Below are 23,437 nucleotides of genomic sequence, written 5' to 3' on the forward strand. Positions count from 1 at the left end.
CCTAGTAACTCTTTTCCCAGTTATTGTCCCATTCTTCAGGGTGGAATAAAATGAAGATCCTCCATGTGAAGCTGGTGGGATTCACATCTCCTCCATCTTTTCTGGGGACTTTTTAAAAAGCCTGGGGTTGCTTAGTGTCAGTAGCATGAGCCGCAGTCAGTAGCATGGTCTGTGCGGTTTTCAGACCAGGTCCCCACACCTGAAGTGAACAGTACTCGCACATCCCAGGCCGCTCTTGGAAAGCATGTCCTCAATTGAGGACAACTTCCTGCGTTTCGATCCTTGCAAAAGGGGTGCCTATGTCTGAACTAGTTACTAGAGGCTCCCTTTATTTTCCGTGATGAAAATGGTCTCTTCCTAGGGCATCATTCTGCTGGTGAGAGGAACTGTGTACCTCAGCGGGGAGCATTTGGTGACAGTCACGGGTGCAGACATCTGTATTTGGTCAGGTGTCTTCCCAAAAGAACTAGTCCTAGGTGTCCTGTTTGTTGGTTTGACTTATATGAGCCCTTAAATAGGTCACTGGAAGGTTGATAAAAAGGTTCCGGTAAAGGAGAATGTCTTGTAACGTGACCTCTCCGTGTTTCACTGAGAAAGTATTGAAGCATGTAGTGAGACTTCTCAACTAAGACCTTGACTGGCCTTCATGCTGGTCTTAAATGATATCTTAAAATTCAGTGCTGCTGGAACATATGAATCTAAACTATGATGGCACACGCAGAGGCGTCTATTGCAAGAGAGCATTTCTGATATATAAAATAGCAGGATTTATTTATTTATATATATATATATATGTGCGTATATATGTATATAGAAATGTAAAAAATTAACTGGAAATGGGATTTTATATATGGGAAGAATTAGAAAAAACTATATGACCTGTTGCAGTACTCAAACTGATTTACTGGTTTCTCATTGTGGGAGGGGAAGGGCAAAATGCTAGTTTAATTATCTGAATGTTAAAAACATAGCTAAAAAGATCTTCTGTGCAATAAATAAACATTTTCTAATTTCAGATTACTTTAGCACCATGAAAAAGTACTTTCTCCCCTGCCTCATTAATTAAAAAATATTTTCTCTTTTTGCAGTATATTCACTCATCGGGCATAATTCACAGGGTAAGTGGAAACAATATAAAAGATGTTTATATTCTGGTAATGTGAGCGGTGTTTGTGTATAAGCATGCTCAAAAATATGCCTGAACTTCTGTTTATAGTGTCTCAATTTACAGTGTTTGATGATGCCTTGGTTTCTTGTTCAGTAGGAACAAAAGATGGCATGGCTACATCAGTGTAATTTAGGCACTCAAGTTGCGCTGAATACAGCTTAGATTTGGATTTCTTAAATTACTTTGTGAAGTTAAGTTGTAAGCCCCCACAAGAGCAAATAGTGTCTAAACTGAGATGGATAAGAGCTTTTTCTGGCTTTTTTTTTTTTTAAATTAAGATTAAACTTTTAAAAGCAATGTTTAAATGTTGTTAAAACATCATGTGAATGTTCAAAGTTGGGGCAGGGGCCAGGGACGAAAACATAGAAACTTAAAAAAATAGTTCAAAATTTTAGAGCCTTCAAAACTTCAATTTTTTTTCTGAGAGAAATTAAGCATCTGATTATTTTTTAATACCTGCTGTGTCTGAAGTCCGCCTAAAATCACTTCTGCACTGTGAAGAAGGAGTTCTGAATAATGCCCCCATGGAACCAAGGAGCAAAAACTGCATTAGAACAGTAGAAACAGGCCATTTGTAATAAAATATCAGGAGTACCACAGAAAGTGCACATTGTATAGTAGCTTTAAGCTGGATGTGGAAACCGCAAACTGCCGAAATAATGTAATACATTGATATTTTTATTTCTACAACTACTGTGATTATGGTCTCAGTGTACAGTTGCTTAGACTTTTTCTAAGCTCCATCTTGATGGCTCTTCAGCATCTTGGTTTCATTACGGTTCTTTGCACCAATTTGTTTCTCTCCAAGGCCCTTCTGATCTTAAAAAATATTCATCTAAAACAGCTGGATGCTTGTTAAAAAGTTCAGAGAGAAGATTCTTCCTCTTGTGCTAAAAGGACAAAGGTTTGCAAAGGCTGAAGAGAAACTTATTTCCGATTTTTTTATTTTTTTTTTTCTTTCTTTCTTTTTATAACTGTGAATGTCTAAGAGTCACTGACTTTGCAAAATCTTACTAGTCTGCCGGTACTCTTCCCTTTGCTGCTAAATCTGGAAGTACAACTTTTAAAGATCATTAGAAGTCTGTACAAGAGCTGAAGAGGCTTAAGGGATTTTTTTTTTTTTTTGGATGTTGCAGTCTTCATTCAATTGACTTCATTAGGAAATTGATTTTCCCACAGAAGAGAGCATAGGCTTTTATGTAAAATCTTATTTGATTCCTTCAGTACTCTTTCTAGGTCTATCAGGGTATGGAACCTTTTTAAAGTATATTTAGATATGCAATGTGTACAGTCCAGAAATAATGAAGGAAATTTACTTTACTCCATCTCAGTATATGTAAATCCTTAACTTTGTGGTGTTAGTATTAAAAACAACAAATTTATGTCCAAACCCCAGTCACAGTAAGGTGAGTGAGTTCCTTCACTGGCAAGTATTTTCCTGACTTCTAGCAGAAAAAAAGTTGATTTGTCTGGGGGGAAAACATACTGGAAAAAAGCCAAGCATACGCAAGTTTGTGGTTTTGTTTCTGTTATTTTTTATATTTAATTTTCTAATTTAGATTTATGACATCGTTTTACCTGTTGCAGTTCTAAGTAGTTGTATCAAAAACATTAAACCTAAATGAAAGAAAGAAACAAAGTGTGCTTTATTGTGCTTGCTGTAAAATAAATAAATAACATCCATTTCAAATCTGATTACAGGATCTAAAGCCTGGAAACTTGGCAGTAAACGAAGACTGTGAATTGAAGGTAGGATATGTTTATTTGAAAAGACAGTCAGATGTATTATAAAAACACCACAGAAGACAACAGGTGAAACAGCTGTAGACATGCTGGCTGGTTTCGGTGATGGGCCAGGCTTTCAGCGCAGGGGCTTTGAGGAGCCATGGAGAAATAGAGGAATGCTGGAAAATGAAAGGGAAGAGCATCAGATGGGTAGTGGTAACAATCTTGGGGAAAAAAAAAAAAATTACGAGAGGCTGCTCCTTATAAGTATTTTCCCATTTGTCTGACTTCAGTTGCCCCAAGAATAATTAAGTATTTATTTAAGAAATAAAGTCCTGAGTAGTGAGAATCTGTTCACCTCCTGTTTGTATGTCCTTGACTGACATAAAAACTGAGAGTGGATCTCATCAGTGCTTACAAATATCTAAAGGGTGGGTGTCAAGAGGATGGGGCCAGACTCTTCAGTGGTGCCTGGCAACAGGACAAGGGGCAATGGGCACAAGCTGGAACACAGGAAATTCCATCTCAACATGAGGAAAAACTTCTTTACTTTGAGGGTGGCGGAACACTGGAACAGGCTGCCCAGAGAGGCAGTGGAGTCTCCTTCTCTGGAGGTATTTGAAACTTGCTGGGATGCGTTCCTGTCCAGCCTGCTCTAGGTGACCCTGCTCTGGCAGAGGGGGTTGGACTAGATGATCTCTGAAGGTCCCTTCCAACCCCTACCGTTCTGTGATTCTGTGTGTTTCATATGAATGGCAGAGGTGATGATCAATTTCTGAGATCATTCTGGAGCCAAGCACAAGAAATGGCTGTGCCTCAAGCTAGAAATGTTGCCCAGGATGTCCCAGATGAAAACATCCAGTCCCGACAGGACGCTCCAGGAAACCGGTACCCAGCACGAACTGGGGAGAGATGGGGGTTGACCCCAAGATGTAGAGAAGGATTTCTGGTGAGGAAGTCATTGCATTCATGGCTTTGTGGGAGCAGTTGCTGAATTGGGTCCCTCCCGCTGGGCGAAGGACAGTGTAAGAACTGAAACTGCTTCTGTGTGTTTGGCATTGGTGGAGCGGTCCACACCACAGCTGTGTGCCCACAGCAAGGGCGTCTGCGTGACAGTAACAGCCTCTTCCCGTGTGATGGGTGTGTTGCAATGAATATCGGTATATTTTTATGCAGTCACTCAACTAAAAATACTTTTCAAGAAAAATTCATGGCGTGGTTACAGTTGGAGAAGAGCAGTAATGGAGAACTGTTTTTATAATACGTTGCAGCTAATCACTTCAGAGAAGCGTGAGAGGAATCACATACTGCTCGCCATGAACGAGAACATCTTATTTCTTTGAAAGTGATTCCTTCTGCACTGTTACAGCTAACAGTAGTATCAATTGCATGTAGACTACAGTGTATTTCATAGCAGGAATAAATCAGTTCTGCTTCATTTTTCCTCTTAATTGAAGTAGTGAGGGGAAAAAAAAATATTAAAGAGGGACAATTCCTAATTCAGACTCCTGTAGTTCAGCTATTGGCTGTTTCTGCCGCTATGCTGCACGAGAGGTGCCTTTGATGACATTTGTTGTATTACCTGGTTGCTGCTTTTCTGGAGTGGGGCAGGTATTGGCGTGTGCCGTGAGTCCCTTCATCGTCCCCATCGGGGCTTCCCTCCAGAGATGGGTGGGAGGATGGTGCACACCCACACCCCTTCCCAGTGTGGAACGTGGCCTTCGCTGGCATGCCCTCTTGGAGACCTGGTCTGTGGCACCCACTGCGGAAAGTTATCTGTCCTGAAGCACAGCTGTTGCCGCTTCCTTGGAAGTGTTCTCAGTAGAGTCCATCTGAGTAGTAATTCTTCTCCTGCACAACGTTTGTCATCTCAGGCCTCCTTCTAAATCATTGACCTGAAATACTGAATCTGAGCAGTTCTGGTTGCAGCTTTTTAGATACACTGGAAATTTTCCAAAGCCTGTTAGACTGGGTATATTTGTACTTCAGAAATAATTATGCAATGTACCCTGACCAAGCAAAAATGCATCTATGTGTCTGCGTAGAATTAACTTTGTTATAAAAAAGCCAATTATTTATTAGGAAATAGAATTATGTAGTACTCAACACTGCTTGTTTTATGAATCTAGTTTATTCTCTTGAGTGTAGAGATAGTAGCCTCAGACTGCTTCCAGTCCCCAGTCAATTCTATTCTTTTATTTTAATAGATAGTTATTGATTTTTAGAATTGTTTTTGTCACCTATCTTCTCTTAGCTCTAGCAATCTGAAAGGCTAGTCAGGGTTTTTCAGTTAATTACAAAATCAAGCTACATCTTCTGTCCTGTGCTTGAATCATGACTGGCCTATACATCCTCACCAAACAACAGTAAATTTGAATGAGGGCATTTCTGTCCTGATATCAAAGGACATTTATGTCTTATCGCCAAGGTTTCCTCCCTAAAAGAGACATAAGACTTTATGGGAGTAGTTAGTTATGTGGGAATTCCAGCTTTGAATAAATATAAAAAGTCTTAACTGTACAAGCTTGGAGATACAGAAGAAGATCAAAGGTTGTGAAGCACTCTCTTAATTAAAAGTTGATGTAACACTGCAAAAATGTTTTTCAGCATATAACATACACATTATATACTTGCATGTAGCTGTTGTAGTACATTTTTTTTCTCTTTGGAGACTGACCTGAATGTTTTGCATCCTGTCATTTCAGAATTTCCCTATCTAACACAAAAAGCTGTTGTCTCCTCCTGGTTTGTAGGTGGCCAAATGCTGAGCGGGTCTCAGAGTGATGGGGGGTGGGTGGGGAAGAGGATCTCGAAAAAACAGTTTACGTGTTTCTCTTCCCTCCCCCCCAGCAGTGCAATTGCATTTTGAGATGCAGCCCAGGTCTAACATATTCTTCCAAGAATCTTCACTGTATCTCCGTATTTAACACGATTTATTTTTCTGTTACCTTGGACATTCTTTAGCTTTTAGATAAACCGAGGCAAATAATTCTGTATCGGAGCACAATTTTGTGAAACGACAGGGAGAATATGTAGCGTTAAGCTTTAGGTTTTGTTTCTTGACTCTGAGTGCAATGATGCTGTCCTTGGTTGTACGATGAGCTCTGATACCACATGCAGAAGAAAAGTGCACATTTGCAATTAGGAAATATTGGTTGTCAAAAGGCAACTCTGGTCTATAAAAAGAAAGCACAGGACCACGCTGCCAGGGATAGTCCAAGCCTTTTCTCTCATGTCTATGCACTCAGCAGCTTCCCTTGCATCAGCTCCGGCGGCGGGGAGGCTGTAAGCAAGTTGGAACAGTTCCTTGAATTGGTAATAATTAATAGGTGATCAGTTTTATTTTCCACAATGAGCTTTCTGGCTCCCTTGTCTGATGCTCTCAACTGCTACATAGGAATCAGAAACGTGATAGTGAAGGGTGCCTTAGGGGAAATCACTGCCCTTTCTGCAGTCTTGAAGTTACAAGTTATTTTTGTTACCGTTACTGAAGCAAGTTAGGAAAATTAAGTTTGCTGAGTAGAAGGGGAGTTTATCCTTGAGGGAAATTTGCTCTCTCTTTCATAATTCCTGCATTATAAAAAGGAAACTTTGCAGACTTCCTCTGAAAATTGCTTTGGAAGTTCCAGCTGAAAAGTTGAAGATTGGAATATGAAAATAATAGTTTCATGTGAAGATTGTTGTTGAAGTTGTACCATGTTAATATTAAGTACTAACTATTAAGTTAATATGAAGATACACTTGGTCCTGAGCCTAATGAATATGTAAATGAAAAGAAATCCCAAAGTTAATACATATTGCACAAAAATTCTCACTGTCATTTTCTGCTTTTACAAAAATACAAACCCAGACTATATTTTAGCTGTCTCCAAGTGTCACAAGCCTTGGTATGTAAAAGGCATAAAAAACTGTGACAGAATAGAAGGTACCACACGTGGCTTTTTAACTATTACGTAAAGCTTCCTTTTTTTTTCCATCCCTTCCATCTCTCCTCCCATGTTACTGGGAAGACATAATGTGTGTTGTATGTGTAGAATAAATTTGAAAGCTGTATATAAAAGTGTATTTTGTTACTGCAAATATTTTGATTCCAGTAAATCTTCAGTACCCAAAGTTCTGAAGGGTAACTTTGGCTGTAATCAATTGTATTTTATCGGTAAGAATAAAAATCCCTCCCTTGGCATCCTATTCCTGTTCTTAAATAGGTAGGTAATCAGCAGTTACGGGGAAGATACGGAAATGATGTTTCAAGTATGGCAATAAAGATAAGCCATAACATTTTATACTCTTGATCTATGAATGAAAACATAATTTTTCTTTCTGGTAGTTCTAGAGAATGATGAAACTATCCTGAAATATTTCAAAATGTTTAATTACAGAGAGCGTTACAAGCACATCACTCTTGGTATGTTAATGCACAGGTGCTCCTAGTAAAAATGCCTGCCCTGTCAATATATATGAGGCCTGATACACGTGGAAACTAGTGGCTGTTCATGCAAAGCTGCATATTCAAGTATCTGTGGACAATGATGATTTATCCTGAATAGGCTTTACTTCCCCAAGACCCCTGCTTCTTGTAAGAAGCATGAACTTCCTCATAAACTATGAAGTGACTGTCATTCCAGGAGTGTCCCTCGCTGTTGGCCGCATCTTTTGGCACCATCTTTTGAAGGTCCGTAGAGATGGGCCTTTACGTTAGCCAATTTTGTAGAAATTGATGAAAGGCCATAACATTCATTTTTAATCTTGCTGCTGTACACATTGCTATATCTAGAGATAAATATCTGAGAGTCTTAGAAATAAGATGAGTTGCGCATAATCCCTTAAAAGAATTGCACGGACCTTGCATTTGTTAGAGGGTTGTTCTGTAGTTGACACGGTAGGTTGGGGAAAACTCAGTAGGACTAAATACTGGTAATTCCTTACTCTTGTTGTATGTTTTCAGTGTGAGCTAGAGGAAGCTTTTCCTTGTATGAAAATGCATAAAAAAAGAGAATTATTCCTGCTTACTTCAGAATATTATTCGAACACACTCTTGAATAATTATGCCACCTGGGATATGAGAGCAATGGATACCACCTAAGGTGGATGCTGTTAGTTTAGCCCTAACAAGCTACAATAGTCATTCCATGGCCAGGGAATTTTTTGCATTGAATGGGACCCATATCCTTTTAATTAATAATTGAAGAATTTATTCTTTCCTTTACTGGTTTTACAGCCTTTAGTGTTGCTATAGGATTATCTAACATGGGGAAAAATATTGTAAAGCTCCTTGCTGCTTCTATCTTCATTTTTTCAAATGAGAACAAGATGCTTCAATGAGGAAAAAGATGCAAAAATAAGCCAATCTCTGCAGAATGCTCCAATTCTTTTATTTTCTGCATTTGTATGTATAAATGTATAAAACAGGTAACTGTCTGTCTGATCGGGATGTTCTTTGTGCTTCCCCTACAGATTCTGGATTTTGGATTGGCGAGACATACAGACAGCGAGATGACGGGTTACGTGGTTACAAGGTGGTACAGAGCCCCAGAGGTCATCCTGAACTGGATGCATTATACACAAACAGGTCAGTGTCTCTTCAGAAAAGCCTTGACAGAGCTGAAGCCTTTACTGAATCAGACGACGCATAAGGAAATCTTTGTTTCTGAAATGAATGGTAAATTGGAGGTGGAAATGACAAAATAATGATGCAAAACTTCCTTGCAGATGAATTGCAGGTAATGGGTTGGTGGTTGTGAGTTTGGGGGCTTTTTTGTATATTTTCTGAGTAACAGAAAGTGCAATACAACAGAAAAGCAATACAGATGTATACAGATGTGACAGTCTGGTCTACCTTCTTGTGTTCTGCACTGACTGTCATCTTCCTGCAAAGATTGTGCTGGTTGTAACTCAAACAGACAAGGTAAAATGGGAGAAGGAGGGAATTGGAGTAACTCTAGGATAGCTATGGAAGTTTCTGAAAGCATTGAAAATTTACTTCCCACGTGCATCTGCCTGTTACTGGCAGTATTTCTGTTATCTCCCGTTTGCTAATTAGGAAGGCTGGTAGTTTTGCCTATACTGTTCATCATGTTTGGCAAGGCACACATCATTTTGTAACAGCCTATAAAGGTAAATTTTACACTTCTTTAAAATATGTCTTAAATTAAACTTTATGTACATTTAAATGGCCACGTATTCAGCAATTTAATGTGACTGTTGGTCTTTTTTTCAGTTGACATCTGGTCTGTGGGCTGTATAATGGCTGAGATGATAACGGGGAGGCCTCTGTTCAAAGGAAATGATCGTATCCTTCAGTGAATTTATGACACTAATGTAAGAAAATGATGAGAGGTTTTTATGTGACACAGTAGGTCTGTTCAAAAACTGATGAGCATAAATTGAAATGAATAGTAAAATGGCTTGCACCTTTCTCATTAATTGGTTATTTAATATCTGTACCACTTTTGCACATCTGCAAATTAAAACTTGTGTTATTGAACTTTTTGAATAGAGAAAGAGAGGTGGTCTTTGAATCACATCTCAAATCATCAGGTAAAAGGTTCTGTGATGATAGAAAAGGCATATTTTGACTTTTTTAGTAATTGATTCCACAACTCTGGAACACGCACAAAAGATTCAGCTGTAGTATACAGAGTTACGTGCGCGTGCTAGTCCATTTCATGCATTTTGAGACTTTTGCCAAAAAAGGTTATGTAAGTAATACCTAGTAAAATGTTTTAGATTTACAAAAAGAATCTAGTCCTATCATTTAATTGCTGTGGAATTAAGAAAATAGTTAAGATTAAACCATAATTCAACCTCAACTTCATAGACAGTAATAGCTGTGATAGTTAATAGAAGACGGTGTTAATAGAAGACAGCAAGAATTTTTTACTTTTATTTTTGTTTTCCAGCTGTGTATGTTTGACACCTCAGCCTAATAATTTGCACTGCTTTTCTCCTTGTGGAGGGGAGGCTTTGCTTATCTGCAAATACTTGTTTACAGAATCACAATTGCTTCATTTTAGTCATATTTGTATCTAAGTACTTACGTGTAAGATTAGGACTTCATTGCATGGATCATATTATTCTGATTTAGTGAGGAAAACCATAAAAAAGGAAGATTGCATTCACACAAAAAAATGACGGGGACTATGGAAAAGTAGAATACATCAGATTATTTCAGCTGTACAGATTTTAAGGATGTGTTAGCTCTTAACAAGGAAATACAAGAATGCCTGCCAAAGAACCTTGAGCATTCTGGTACATAAATAAGGAAATGAATGAGTCATAATTTTCAAGTTGCACTGTAAATGTAAGAGTGGAAAAGCTAGCATTTTAGTCACACTGGGTTCTGCAGATTTCAGAACTATTGGCTGAAGTTCTACGTCCTGGGTTACAAAGCAAATTACCGCAGCATCATAGTCCTTGCTGGCCTTTGAGTATATGAATGGGGATTACCGGTTGCCAGGGAAATGCAGCCACGGGTTCAGCTGTGGGCAGGTGAATAAGAAAACACCTAACTTAAGGGATTTTTGTTTTAGTAATAGGAATAGGTTATCCTGCAAACTTGGTTTGGGATTTTATTATTTATTTATTTATTTCATCAGCATTACCCACCATCTCCGCCTTCTGCAGAGGTTGGTAGAATCCTCATGTGCCGATCGCTTGTCTGGCTTCTGCCTTCTCATCCGCTGCTCTTACCAGCGTAGCAAATGAGTCATAAAGCTGTTCTCTGCAGCATTAGCCTCCTGTGATTATGGTGTTTCTTCTTTGAAACAGCTAATGGTGTTGCTAATTAATCTGTGCTGGTTTAGGACACAGAAGACTAGGGAGCGTTTTGTTGCCTTACCTCAGTGTCTCCAACATCTCAGCCTCTGGAATTGAGCTAAGCATGTGGGAAATGAGGGGGGGAGGGATTAATTTTTTTTTCCTTCCTTTCTCCAAGTTTCTCAACATGGAGAGCTAACACAGACTGGTTTCCTCTGATTTTTGTTCTGTTTATCACACCATCTGATGTTCTCTGTGACTTTTCCTGCCTCTATGTCACCTAAGTAACGGATAGACCAGGGCGATGCATGCGATACATGTGTTGATTGTTCAGATACTCCAATAATTTTGGACTGATTTTGACGAAAAATATAGAGGAGACCTGATGATATTAGAGGAGTTTGCAAATGATTCCATTATGTGTTCCTAAGTTACATGATATTTTATTTCAAATGCTTTCAGTGTCTGCCTTTTGCAAGAAAAACTGAGAACTTTCGTCTCATCTTTTATAAATCTTCTGTTCAGTCCTTGCATTATGACTTTTGCTTTATTCTCCAATAGCGAAGAAACTCAAAATTTTTGCAAGGTGTTTAGTTTTATGGAGAAAGACTTTTTTCCTTATTTCTGGTACTCAGATCTGGACCAACTCACAGAAATAATGAAAATAACAGGTACGCCAACTCAAGATTTTGTTCAAAAACTGCAGAGTCAAGATGTGAGTATTCTTCTTTGTCAGTTGATTTTACATGTCTTAATTTGGCTTAAGCCACGCTTAGTTCTTAGACTGGCTGAGATAATATGTATTGACTACTGAAATGACCCCTGATGGTACATCTCTGTCTTGAAATGCTTTGCACGCCCAGAATAGCTACTGGAGATTAAGGGGGCAATGAAAATTATCAGGACACTTGAAAAATCCAGATATTAAAATACATCAAAGTTTCCAGTGTGTACCATGTAAACAGTTGAGCTGATGCATTACTACCTTTATCGGAAACATACTGAAAACATGAACCTATTTAGAAAAAGCAGTTGTTCTGTAGGTGTCTCTGACTTGGTCTTTCCTATTCTTGTGTGGAAGTCCTTCTAGAATCCTGAAGCCCCTACTATAAAAAAACTAAAATTAATCATTAGACTAACTATACAGTTTAAATACTAATGAATATAAGTGTAAGGTTCACTTCTAGAGATTCCTGTAAACTCACTATGACATTCTTTCAAATTATGCGTACATTTTTATTCTAATTAATACATTAAATATTTGGCATTAATAATTAAAGCTTTACATTATCATTTCTTGAACTGTTTTAAGGCTTGATTTTTTTAAAAAAAGTTCAACAAGAAGGTGAAATGTAACCAAGGTTTTATAATCAGGGTTTATGACCCCAAAAAAATCCATTTGTACAATGTGCTATTGAAGCATTGTTGAGTTACCCATTAAGCATACAGTTGATGTTGTCACATTACAAAGGCAGCAAAGGTCTAATTTAATATTTGTGTTTCTTTTAAGGCAAAAAACTATATCAAAAGCCTCCCAAAAGTCCAGAAAAAAGATTTTGCATCCATCTTGAAGTACGCAAATCCTTTGGGTAAGACAGTTTGTGTGGATGTTGTACCATTTGTCTTGTTCTTGTGTTTGCATTGGAGGCAGCAGCAGTATCAGTCATGTGATAGGTTATGTGATGGTTCTCGGGCTTTTCTCTCCTGCTTTCCATAACTCATAACTTTGATTTTAGTGTCTGAACTTTGCCAAGTTTAGACTCTGCCAAGAATCAGATGTTTCTCAGAAGAGTCAAAAAAGAAGTAGTTTGTGTTTTAGGCTTCAATCCAGCATCTGCTTAATGGTTTTACTGGAGCAGCTTTCTCAAAAGCCCTGAGAAGTTAAATACGTGTAATAAATTTTTGTGTATTGTATTTGAAATATAATTCTGAAAGCTCAATCTGGTCTACAGTAGAAATGCAAGCAACTAAAAAGCTGACATTTTAGTCATGGAATGAATGCATCCTGAGAAACATCTGTGCGTTCCTGAGAAGCACTGGCTTGGATCTGATAGATATAAGCAGCCAGAAGAGTGTACATGTGTGCATAACAGTAACATGACTCGAGGCAGCCAGAGCTCTGAGATGGCTCTGCCAAAACCTCATCCATTCCCCAATGACCTGAATGCCCACAAAGCCATCTTTATTAGAATATCAGTTGGGATGATTGAATCTTCTCCATTTAAGATGTTAACATTGCATGTTCAGATGCAATAGAAATAAACATGATAAGCAGCTCTTAACCCTGCCTGCATGGTTAGCTCACTGACCTTCTCAGCTACAGCAAACTCTACACATTTCCATTTAGTTTTTAGGATGTTTCTTCCTATCAATTCTGTGCCCATCTGGCTGCTCCTTACACAGAGAACGAGCAACTGCTCATGGTCTGAGCAAGGAGGCTGGAGAGAATCCACAGTGTGGCAAGCAGGAGTTGCAGCATCCTGTCCTGCGCTGCTGCCTCTTCTGCCTTTCAGCTGCTCCACCCAACCCAGGAACGTTCTTTCAGGATAGAAAAACAGAGAATAAACAAATCATTCATTATATCTGTTTACGCTAGCCCGTTTTAACAGTCTAACAGTGAACCTGATCCAGAATCTACCGGATAGGAACACAGAAGATTTTCATTAATTGTTTTGGCTGAGGTCAAAAACACATAAAGTCAGCACTGAGATTCTGAGCGTGGACAACTGTCTTGTCTTAGTGAACTTCAGAGCGTACTTGGCCTCGGATTTGGTCACACACGGAGCAGTTCTCATTAGCTCTACACCCACCTGTTCATTCTGCTGCTGTCAGGTCGTGATGTACCTGAGAACCACAACACCGTGGCAGCAGTGATGAACAACACCTGGGAAAGCCCCGAGCCCAGCGGTGCTGGAGCAGAGAAGTCATTAGCTGAGGTGATGTGGCTGTACTGCACACAGAAGCAAGGGAGCATCTCTGCGTTGCATCAGGCTTTGTACACGTCCCGCCTTACTCACAACACTATTTTGTCACACAGATGGGCTCCAGTGGCTATAGGATCAGCACCCAATTTATTCTGCTTTATAACTCTGTGTATTTATTTGAAATATCTCCAGGACAACGTTACTGTGTACTAGCTGGAATGAGTGGCGTGATTTGAATGCAGTGTTTGTATTCTCTCAATAGCTGTAAACCTTTTGGAGAAGATGCTGGTGCTGGATGCAGAGAAGCGAGTCACAGCAGCTGAGGCTTTGACACATCCTTACTTTGAGCCAATTCACGATCCTGAGGAAGAAATTGAAGCTGAGAAATATGATGACACATTTGATAACATGGATCTTCCGCTAGATGAGTGGAAGCGTGAGTTTGGTTTTGTGATGTTTTCAAAAATGACCAGATAGAAAAGCCATCCAGAAATAGGAATATTCCCCTTTACAAATTACTTTCTCTGCTTTTGATGGAACAGAGTAATTAGACAGCATTAAGATAGAGAAACGCTATTGATAAGCCAGTGTTCCTCTTGTCAAGTCCTCCTGGAACAATCCCCAAAGGTTTCTTCTCTGCCTCATAACAGAGGCTCCCCTTCTCCCTCTTCCCCCCCGCTTCTCCCCCGTGTCTATCCTCCCATCTTCTGCAACATAGGAAAGGAACCATTTCTGTAACATGGTCTTTCCAGTGGATAGGACAGGTGAACAGATTCCTCAACTGTTGCTCTATAGGACTGCAACGGTTGCTGTCTTAATTTTAAGTGAGGTTCTCTGAGAGGGAGACAACATACCTGTCTCAGCAGGGATGTAAGTCTGAATCTAGTTTTCATCTAGCATCAGAGGTTTTTATTTTGGCTTTTAAGTGAGGACTTGACTTTTAAAGCTGATGTGCTGTGTAGTTCTTTCTGAGGGTATTGCCCCCTATACTGTAAAGTCAATGCTCACATCTCTTTGAAAGCACCTATGACATTTCAGTATTGGGCGACTTCTTCAAATCTGAAGTAGTGAAAAAACGATCCTTGTTTCCCGTACTTTTTGTACTCTTTCTCTCTTTTTTGCCTGAAGAGGTCTCTCTCTTCCTGACCTACATCAGAGCCTAACCGTGCTGGGGGTTGCACCTTGCTCGTATCTGTGCAGGTTCTTTTCTGGTTAGACCAGCAAGACTGTTTATTCTGTTGTTTTCCAGGCATTACATATAAAGAAATACTGAACTTCAAGGCGCCACAGACATCGGAGTCAAAGGAGACAGCGGTGTAATTGTACAACTCGGTCTTTTCAGAACTCAGAAGAAAGCAGGAAAGTTGTAAATGTTTGTGATACTTCAGGTGTATAAAACTTTTATAAATAAACTGGATGTAATCTGTTTCATCTTCACTGTCAGAAAGAGCAATGTCTTTTACTCGCATGTGAAAGTTGGTGCCTTTGGAAGTAGCGTTTTGAAACCGTCCAGAAACTTATTCTTGCCTACAGCTTCCTTCTTCTGCATGAAGGGATTCCGACTGTGATAACCTGGTGCCATCCTCAAAAAAGCAGGTAGGACTAATTCTTCAAACCAGAGATCAGAAGTTACCACCCCGGGCAAGCTGAGACACCAAACTCTCCAAGGCCATTGAACTGTTTTGAATACAGGAAGCATTTGTGTGACTTCCTCTGGAATATTTCATCTTGGTAAGATGCCTGGGAGGCTAATCAGGCTTCTGCTACCTCAGCTAGTGCAGCAGGTAGCAGAGAGAGAGCCTGAATGAATGCCTGTGTGACCCCTGTCCTATATGAGTGGAGGACAACTTGAGCTCGGACGGTTCTCACAGATCTGGGCAAGAGGCAAGAAGCGGAGAAGTGTCACTGTCCTAGATTTTTTTCAAAGTAAACCAGTGTAGCAGGACAAGCTTTGACAAATGCACTAGATGAACAGTTGCTAGACAAGCAATCACGGTCAAGGGGTACAACATTTTCCTCTGGATACAGTGCAGTCTCTGTGTAGACTAGGGATCAAGGATTTCCAGGGAGAAATTATGACTTTCTGAAATTTTGTAACCTCTTTAGCATCTTAGTATTGAAATGATCACTGAAAAAGTACATCTTGGAGGACGTCCTGGTTATAGAATTAGCGGTGCTGATTTTAGAAATAAAGGTGCATGTGGGTCGCATTATAGAGAATAAAATGAGGGTAAAAATGCTACGCTCGGCTGTTTGTTGGGAATACCTGCAGCAAACTGCTGTTTTTTTCACAGCGTATAGAGGTGTTGCCAGGTGCAGAATAACAACCGTTCCTTTTTTTAGCCTTTTTGAACTCATCTTACCTGGGGGGGAACCCTCAGACCTTCTGTTGGGAGGTGCCTTACCAGAGAGAGTCAGCTTCCGGATGGGATATTCATTAGACACTTTGTGAGTTCCTCTTACTGTCTGGGTTCGTTTATTATATTTTCCTAGGTGCTTAGTTTGTAATAATCTCGCAGAGGTAGGAAAAAAAATTGGCAAACCTTTGGTGAAGAATTGCTTTCTGAGATTGCTTGCCCTTGTTAAAGATAATCTCTTTACAGTTGACTATTTGAACGTGGATTATTCCCAACGCAATATGCTGTTGCTACTGAGTGAAACAGTTGTGAAAAAAGACACTTGATCTTAGCAGGTAATAACTGAAAAAGAAGTAAGAAATTACTGGGTTTTTTTTGCTTTAAATAACCAATTTAAACCAGAAGTTTAATCAAGGCACAGTTGTTCTGTTTCTTTCAATGAACGTTTAAGTTAAACACCTGTAAATATTAGTATTTCTTTAAAAATTGTGATAAGCATTGATTAGCTGAGATGGGCATGTAGAGAGACTAAATGGTAAAAGAAGCCTTGGATTATTGATGTATTTGACAAGTCATTAAAAACTATAGTTTCAGGAATGCATGCAAAAAAAAGCAGAGAATGTAATTTGAAACAAAACATTTTTCCACACTACAGGTCACTGAGGAAGGCACACTTAAGAGTCATACCCCTTTTTGCACTATTGACTTTCTGCTTGGACTTACAACTTTTATGTTAAATAGGAACTGGAACTTTATTTTTTACTGAATAGGTGTTTTCTCTTTTAGGATCGTGCCCTGTTGTCCTCTTAAAAGTCACGGGAGAAAAGGGCCTATTGGAATTGTTTGGTTTTGATAGAGCCAGTCGAGGGGGATGGAAGAATGTCACAAACTTCTTTGAAAATGTTCCCTCTGTATTTTAAATAGAAATTCAACACCCTAAATTCTAGCAAATGTCTGAAGTCTCAACATAATCCAAATGGCTCAAATGTTAGACTTCAAGGGAGCATGATTTTTCTTTGAAAAAGTGGTTTGCATTTTCTTTGTGAATGCCAACACTTCAAATAGGCATTTTCACTCCCCTCCTCTTAGCTTTCGTGAAGTCAAGCCCTAAAACCTCTCTTAATCTTGACATAGTACTGGAGAAGCAGCTAGCCTGCGTGAGAAAGACATAAGGAGATAATAGTTTTTTCTAGATATTGGGCGAACACGGAACTCTGGAAATAACCGAAGAGAAGACCTTGATGCACGTACCAGCAAAGACAGAAGTACTGCTGTGCTGTCTAGTCAGCAAACAGTCTGCAAGGTAAAATAACAAACGGAAAGTTTGTCACCTCTTGGCGTGATGTTTCTGCGAAGAGATTGAAATCTGTAGAAATGGCTCCAAACAGCATTAGAGGTTAGTAGTATAAATAGTTCATTAAAAGAAATGTAAGGTGAAAGCAGAAATATTTTGCATAGGAGGCAGCTGCTGCTTCAAAGGGAGAGACAACATTTCCAAAGTTTTTATTTGCTATTTCTGCTGGTGCTAAGCAACTCAGGAATAAGAACCCAGTTTCTGTTTGCCTTAAAGAGAAATGTAAACACATTCTGCATGTACTTGAAATGAGTGTATTGTGAAAAATAAAGGTTGAGGGTTTGTTTTTTACACAATAATGGTCTTATTTTCCCCATATCTATTCCCAAATGTATAATCACTCCTGAAAATAGTGTTTTTGGTATAAGGGAACTGTATGAAACCTAATATTGTAGGTACATTTCATGTAATATGAGCTGCTGATGTAGTTTATTTTGGAAGTCAGTCAGACGACAGATCCTAACCTTTCTCCCATTTTCCAATCTGTAAGTCAGCCACGGAGATGATCTGATTGTTCTGCTGCCACCTAATTATTTCTTACAGCAGCTTGGATTTTACCAGATATCTCTGCTTTGTTCTGAAGGACAGGATTTCAGTCCTTTAAACCCAGTTGTATTCCTCAGCCTGATTTTAGCTTCAAGTCAGACAGGGAAATTTGAGTTAACAGAGTTCTAGTAGGATGTATGGAACCTTTGCCCTGAAAACCCATGTGCCCCCCGACTCTTTTAGAGCGAGATTGTCCCCTTATGTATAAGTCTTCATTGCATTGAAGACTCATCTTTCATGTTGAATTTTGATAATGTGGTGGTGCGGGCCAAATGTGGCTCACAATTTCACTTATTTTCTGGGGTTTTTTACAGAATAACACTGAGGTGAGTGCTAATACGCGGCCTGCAAAATGTGTTCGGAAGATCCACTTTGTTCTTGATTCAGAACTACCAGGCGTATGAGCTGGGTGGGATTCTTTGAGCTTCCTACTTTCTGATCTGCTGTTCAAATACAAGTATCACCTGCTTCTGGTCTGCTTCAGCTAAGGTTGTCAGAGAATGGAGCATCTGTTAGATGCTGTCATTCACTGGATCTTGGTATGAAATACTCCTGTAGGACTTTAGATGGTCCCTGCAGGTACCAGGGAGAGAATCGGGGCTCATAACACCTACTGTCTCCGCTGATTAATTCTCCAGCTCCTGAACACTGTAGGGCAACTGGTTGTGCAAGTCAAATAATACGAGAAGCAGTTTCATGGACTACAGCACTTAAAATCTCCTCCCAAGTATTTTTAAGAATTCAGAAGCATGAGTTGGAGAAAGATCAAGGGAGGCGGGCTTCCATCGTGCAGACACCCTTTGAAACTTCATGGACTAGCAGTTAATGAGCAGCTCTTGCACACAGATTATTTGCGGCTCTCTGGGGTGGTAACATAATGATCTAAAAACTGGATTGCCACCTAGCAACCACATGCAGCTCTCGGGCATGGGAATGATGCGTGCTTTTTAGCTACCAGGAACAGCATCCCTCTGCAAGGAGGCAAGCGGGGGCAAGGAAAATAATTTAAGGATTCATTATTTTTGTCTGCTGCTATCCTGCTCTGCAAACAGAGCTCCTTTACGCTTAACCTCGTTACATTTCCATGCTGGAATTTTCTAGTTCACTCCAAGGTCTCCCAGCTGAGTTGCATCCAGGCATGCAACTCTTACAAGCCTTTCACTGAAGTATGTTGAATGTGCTGTTATCTTTGAGAAGCGAAAGAGGCAAAATGAGGCAACCAGTGAAGCAACCAAATGAAATGTAATGAAAGAAATTGCTCAGGTCCCGCTTGAGAATGCTCTCAGTTCTGCTGTCCGGGGGCCACGTGCTCGTAAGGAGCAGAAGTCTCCTGCTGCGTTTGCACGATGCCTGCAGCAACAAGGCTCTCATCCGAGTGACACTCGTGATGCCAACACAACCAAAGACTGCCACCTGATCCTATTCAGTCTGATATCAATGGGAAATTCATTATTATTATTATAGCAGTAACATTATCACAGGTTATAACTGTAAAATTAGACTGCTTGGGAAACCACGGGCATTTAGTCCGCTGGGGCCTGGGCCAAGGCAGCTTTTTTTTCAGGCATTTTAAAAGCCCTGTTTGTCCATACCCTGTTCCTGCCACCAGGTAGTACCACTTTGGCATGTGTCCAACCATGTTGATGTTCCTAGAAACCCCGTGCATTTTGGGCTTGAGTCAACTTTGAATTTCCTTTTTCATAAAAATGGTAGTGTGCTACTGTAAGGAGAGAAAATATGGCTGAGAAGTGTAATCATAAAAAAAGATTAACTAAAGCTTTCTTTAAAGCAAACCCCTCTCAAGATCTAGGATACGTTATAAAATAAAGGTCAGCTATAGCTATAAGGAATTAAAATTGCTACTCGGGAAGAATCTTGAACCATGGCTGGAGTAACCAAGTCATTTTGGTTAGAATTTGAACTCTTAAAAGGATCTCAAGGTGGCTTTTTATTTAACGCAGAAAATATACATAGTATAAACTTTGAATAAAGAGGAAGCATGACAGGTGCACACAAAATGTCTCCTAGTCCTGAAGCAGGGCACCTTTTTTTTAAGAACAGGTTTGCATATTGATGAGGGAAGCACAACACTGCGGGGAACTCCCGGAAAGCGTCCTTCAGAAATGTAGGTTCATCTAGAAACATGTATGTTGTTCCGTCTTGCTGGAACAAGATGATCAAATCAGGCAAATGTTTGATTCCATTTAAATGATTACATTAAATGTAAGGCGTCTGCAGGGAGTGTGTTAGCTAGGGTTCTTAATTCTGGATTCCCAGGCGAAAACGGACCTACAGGGAAATTAATCTCAGGGGTTCATTGTGGTCCCAACAGTCTCAATCTGTCCGTATCATTGCTACTGTCAACACAGGTTACCTAGGGGATCGTGAGTTCCTTGGCTATGTGTTTTATCACACAGGTTTATCTTATTTTTCTTCATGTGGTATCACCTTCATTGAGGGCAATGACTAAGTCTGCTCTAAGACTGTGTTAGGATGTTTTTACATCCTGCACCCCAGCTCTTGCAGAAGGCAGCAACTATGTGATCACTAAGACAAGGTGGAGCGCAGGACATGAAAGCACGGTCTGATGGTTGTGGTATCCCAAATGATCACCTGTAGAAGCTATAGATCCCTCTCCCCCCATCCGCCAAAGCTGCCTTTGGCTGTCCCTCCTGTTTTAGCTGCTTGGCTGGAGACCTCGGTGCCTACTGCAGCAGGGAAAGCTCTGTGCTTGCACGTGGAAGCTGGCGGGAGCTGTGTCATGGACACGTAGTTGCTGCATTAACAAACTCACAAACTTAACAAACTTTGGCCTGGGGCAGCTGTGATCTTCCTGGACTCCCCCGGTGCAGCTGAGGAGCTGGCGGTGGCCTGGTTGTGCTCCTAACAGGCAATGGGATGCCATTGGCCAGCTTTGGAGGGTTAGAGGCTTTCATAGTGCGGAGTTGGGCAGTTTCTTGCCAGCTGGACTTAGATCCAGCAAACTGCTCCAGGCAGGGTTAATTTACTAGCACAGGCATGGCCACAGAGCCAACAGTGCCTGGAAAATTGTGCTCACCCCAAAGGGGTGGGTGGATGGATATGACTCCAATCTCTTTGTGCCGTTGTCCTCTAGCCATAACATAATAAAAATGCAGCCTTTGTGAAGTAGTTGTTTAGGAGCGAGTGATGGTGAGCCCTGCTGTAAGGGTTGTGAGAGCATCCCCGGGGGCTCACGGAGGTTTGGCTGCCGGGGCTGGGGGCCAGCTCAGAGCCGGTGCGGCCGTGGGTGGCCCCTTCCCCGCGGTGACCCTGGGCAGAGGCTCCCAGACACCGTGGGGCCGAACTCTGGCTGGGGGAGCTGCTTCCAGCTGAGGATCTCGCCTTGGCCCGTCCTGAGATGCAGCTCCTGCTGCCCCCCGGCCATGGGCCCCACCCACGGGCTGATGTCCCAGCCTGGCCTGTCCCCATTCCGAGGAAGGTGCCCCACACCTCGGGCTGGGGCTGTCCCCGGCTGCCCCCTGCCTTCTGCCCTGACCTAGATACTAAACTAGGGTCAAGTTGAAAAGATTTATTGGCAGTGTTCCAGAATAAAATGGAAATAATATGCATTTCCCCTGCCATTTGGCAAATCTACTGTAAGTCCCTGTGAGTCTCTCATTTGTTGTTAACAAGATTTTGAACGAGTAAATACCACGACAAGGTCATTTGCCCTAATTAAGTTTTTCATACATGATGCATTTGTGCAAAAGGTAATGATGCGACAGGAAGGAAAATAACTGCAAGAGAGCACAGATTTCCTTTCAACAAAGAAAAGACAATACAGGAGGATTTTTCGAAGGCATTACTAATATCTTAAATAAACAATCGGACCGGTCAGAGAGGTAAAACCAGAGAAGTGAGAATATTGTGAATGCTGAGATCATGTCCCACCTGCTGGCAGAGTGGGAAGGCTAAGTCACCAGGGACACAAATAAACTCTCAGTCCCATGTCACTTTACTGGCTTTAAACACGACTCCCCTTACGGCTTCTACACACTCTGTTAATGCTTTACATTAAGGTTGCTGAATTATCAGAACAGGTGTGAAACTATGACCATATGTAAACAAGCGACTATCTGGAGACTCTAAAATGAGCAGGGTTCTCTTCACAAACAGCTCACTATAACTGTAATTACTATAGCTACTCAGTATTGCCATTTTACATCCCTAAACCAGAACATTAACTACTTTTCCTTGGGTTTCTCAATGGATTTTATAGCCGTTCATGCTTTATAGCTGAATTAGTGGTTTTGACCACCTGGATTTGATACGATTATAAATGTTATGAACTTGCTGCATGTCTTCCAGCTTTTGAATTGCCTTCCATAACTACTGTTTGGCACTGTTAATGTACTCTGAGATATAAATTATTTGTGTAAGGGGAAGATTCTCTTTGCGCTGTAACCTCAAACCTTAGCAGTGGGGTAAGCATGACCACCCATGAGAAAATGCTCAGGAAAGGCTGAAGAGCTGAGTTGAACAAGCTGAGAGCATCGCTGTGCCCCAAAGACTGACTTGCCTTAATGTGCCAAATTCGTACCAGAGGTTGCCTGAGGGCTCCTTAGGGTTGAAAAATTCTTCTCTAATATAGTGATGTGACATCATCAGCTGCTCTGTCCATCCTTTGTGATCAATTATTAGGTTTAAAGAAGACAAAATCTCTTTCTTCTTGTCCAGGAGTACTAGGCCTTAAAAAAACCATGGGCACGTCAGTAAGGCTGGTTATGAAGAGCCTGAACCAGAAATGGTCCATTGCTCTTGGAAAGGAGAAAAATGAAAACTTGGAAGTAGGCAGAGTTTGAAGCAGCAGTTCCCCTCATTTTTCTGTGTTAGCTTTATCTACCCAAGGAGTGTTCTTACCAGGTAAATCAAATGCCACTAATCCTCCAAAAGAGAAATGGCCAAGGGAATGTTCTCACGTGTGTGGGCACAGGCCCAAGCTGGCTTCTCCCAGGGGCGTGCATGGAGGGAATGGCTGTGTAAGGACCCCAGCAAGCCCAGGGAGATAGGTTGTTTTTTCCCTTTAAAGCTTGGCATATGCGCCTGCAGCATCCTTTGCCGGAGCCAAGATATTAGGGGGAGGAAGTTTTACTCAGTCAACCAAATGGCAGGGCAAAGTACCTTCCATACTGAATCCTTTTTTAATATCCTGTTCCCAAACCAAGCATTTTTATATAACCTCCTGAAAGGTAATTCACCCAAAAGAGTGGAATGGGTGGCCTGTTTGTGTTGAACGCCTTCGTCGGTTCTTGCTCACACCAAGGTATGCCATGAGAACGGCACTGACATCACTAGTGTGTATTGTAACTCTCAGCATAAGAAAAATTGGCAGAATCTCGGTGTTCAGGATATAATCATGGGTTATGGAAGCTGTCAGTGGCTTCCTTGGGTACAGAATCAACCTGTTAATAACTTCAGTACTTCTGTTCCATTTTCATAGCATATCAAGAAGAAAAATACTACTCAGCATAAGTAAGGACTGCAAAATCTCACTCAATTGTTAAAAAAGAAAAAAGAAAGGAAAGGAAAGGAAAGAAATACAGAGCATTTACCCACACAACCGAGTGCTCAGGTTACAATCTCTGGA

At 40.6% G+C, this 23,437-nt stretch overlaps 1 protein-coding gene across 4 annotated transcripts in view; it reads left to right on the forward strand.

Annotated features, from left to right (window-relative positions):
• MAPK12 (mitogen-activated protein kinase 12) overlaps positions 1-16,511 on the forward strand; it is a 40,285-nt gene extending 23,774 nt beyond the window's left edge. For all 4 annotated transcript variants that reach the window (XM_063323332.1, XM_063323330.1, XM_063323333.1 and 1 more), the window contains exons 5-12: positions 1,089-1,118; positions 2,870-2,917; positions 8,348-8,462; positions 9,111-9,182; positions 11,284-11,363; positions 12,159-12,237; positions 13,835-14,008; positions 14,822-16,511. In XM_063323332.1, coding sequence (XP_063179402.1) covers positions 1,089-1,118; positions 2,870-2,917; positions 8,348-8,462; positions 9,111-9,182; positions 11,284-11,363; positions 12,159-12,237; positions 13,835-14,008; positions 14,822-14,892 — 669 coding nt within the window. In that variant the 3' untranslated portion in view covers positions 14,893-16,511. The remainder of the gene's footprint in view (positions 1-1,088; positions 1,119-2,869; positions 2,918-8,347; positions 8,463-9,110; positions 9,183-11,283; positions 11,364-12,158; positions 12,238-13,834; positions 14,009-14,821) is intronic.
• Positions 16,512-23,437: the final 6,926 nt, after the last annotated feature.

The sequence above is a fragment of the Chroicocephalus ridibundus genome, chromosome 1, assembly GCF_963924245.1.
Source record: "Chroicocephalus ridibundus chromosome 1, bChrRid1.1, whole genome shotgun sequence".
Lineage (NCBI taxonomy): Eukaryota > Metazoa > Chordata > Aves > Charadriiformes > Laridae > Chroicocephalus > Chroicocephalus ridibundus.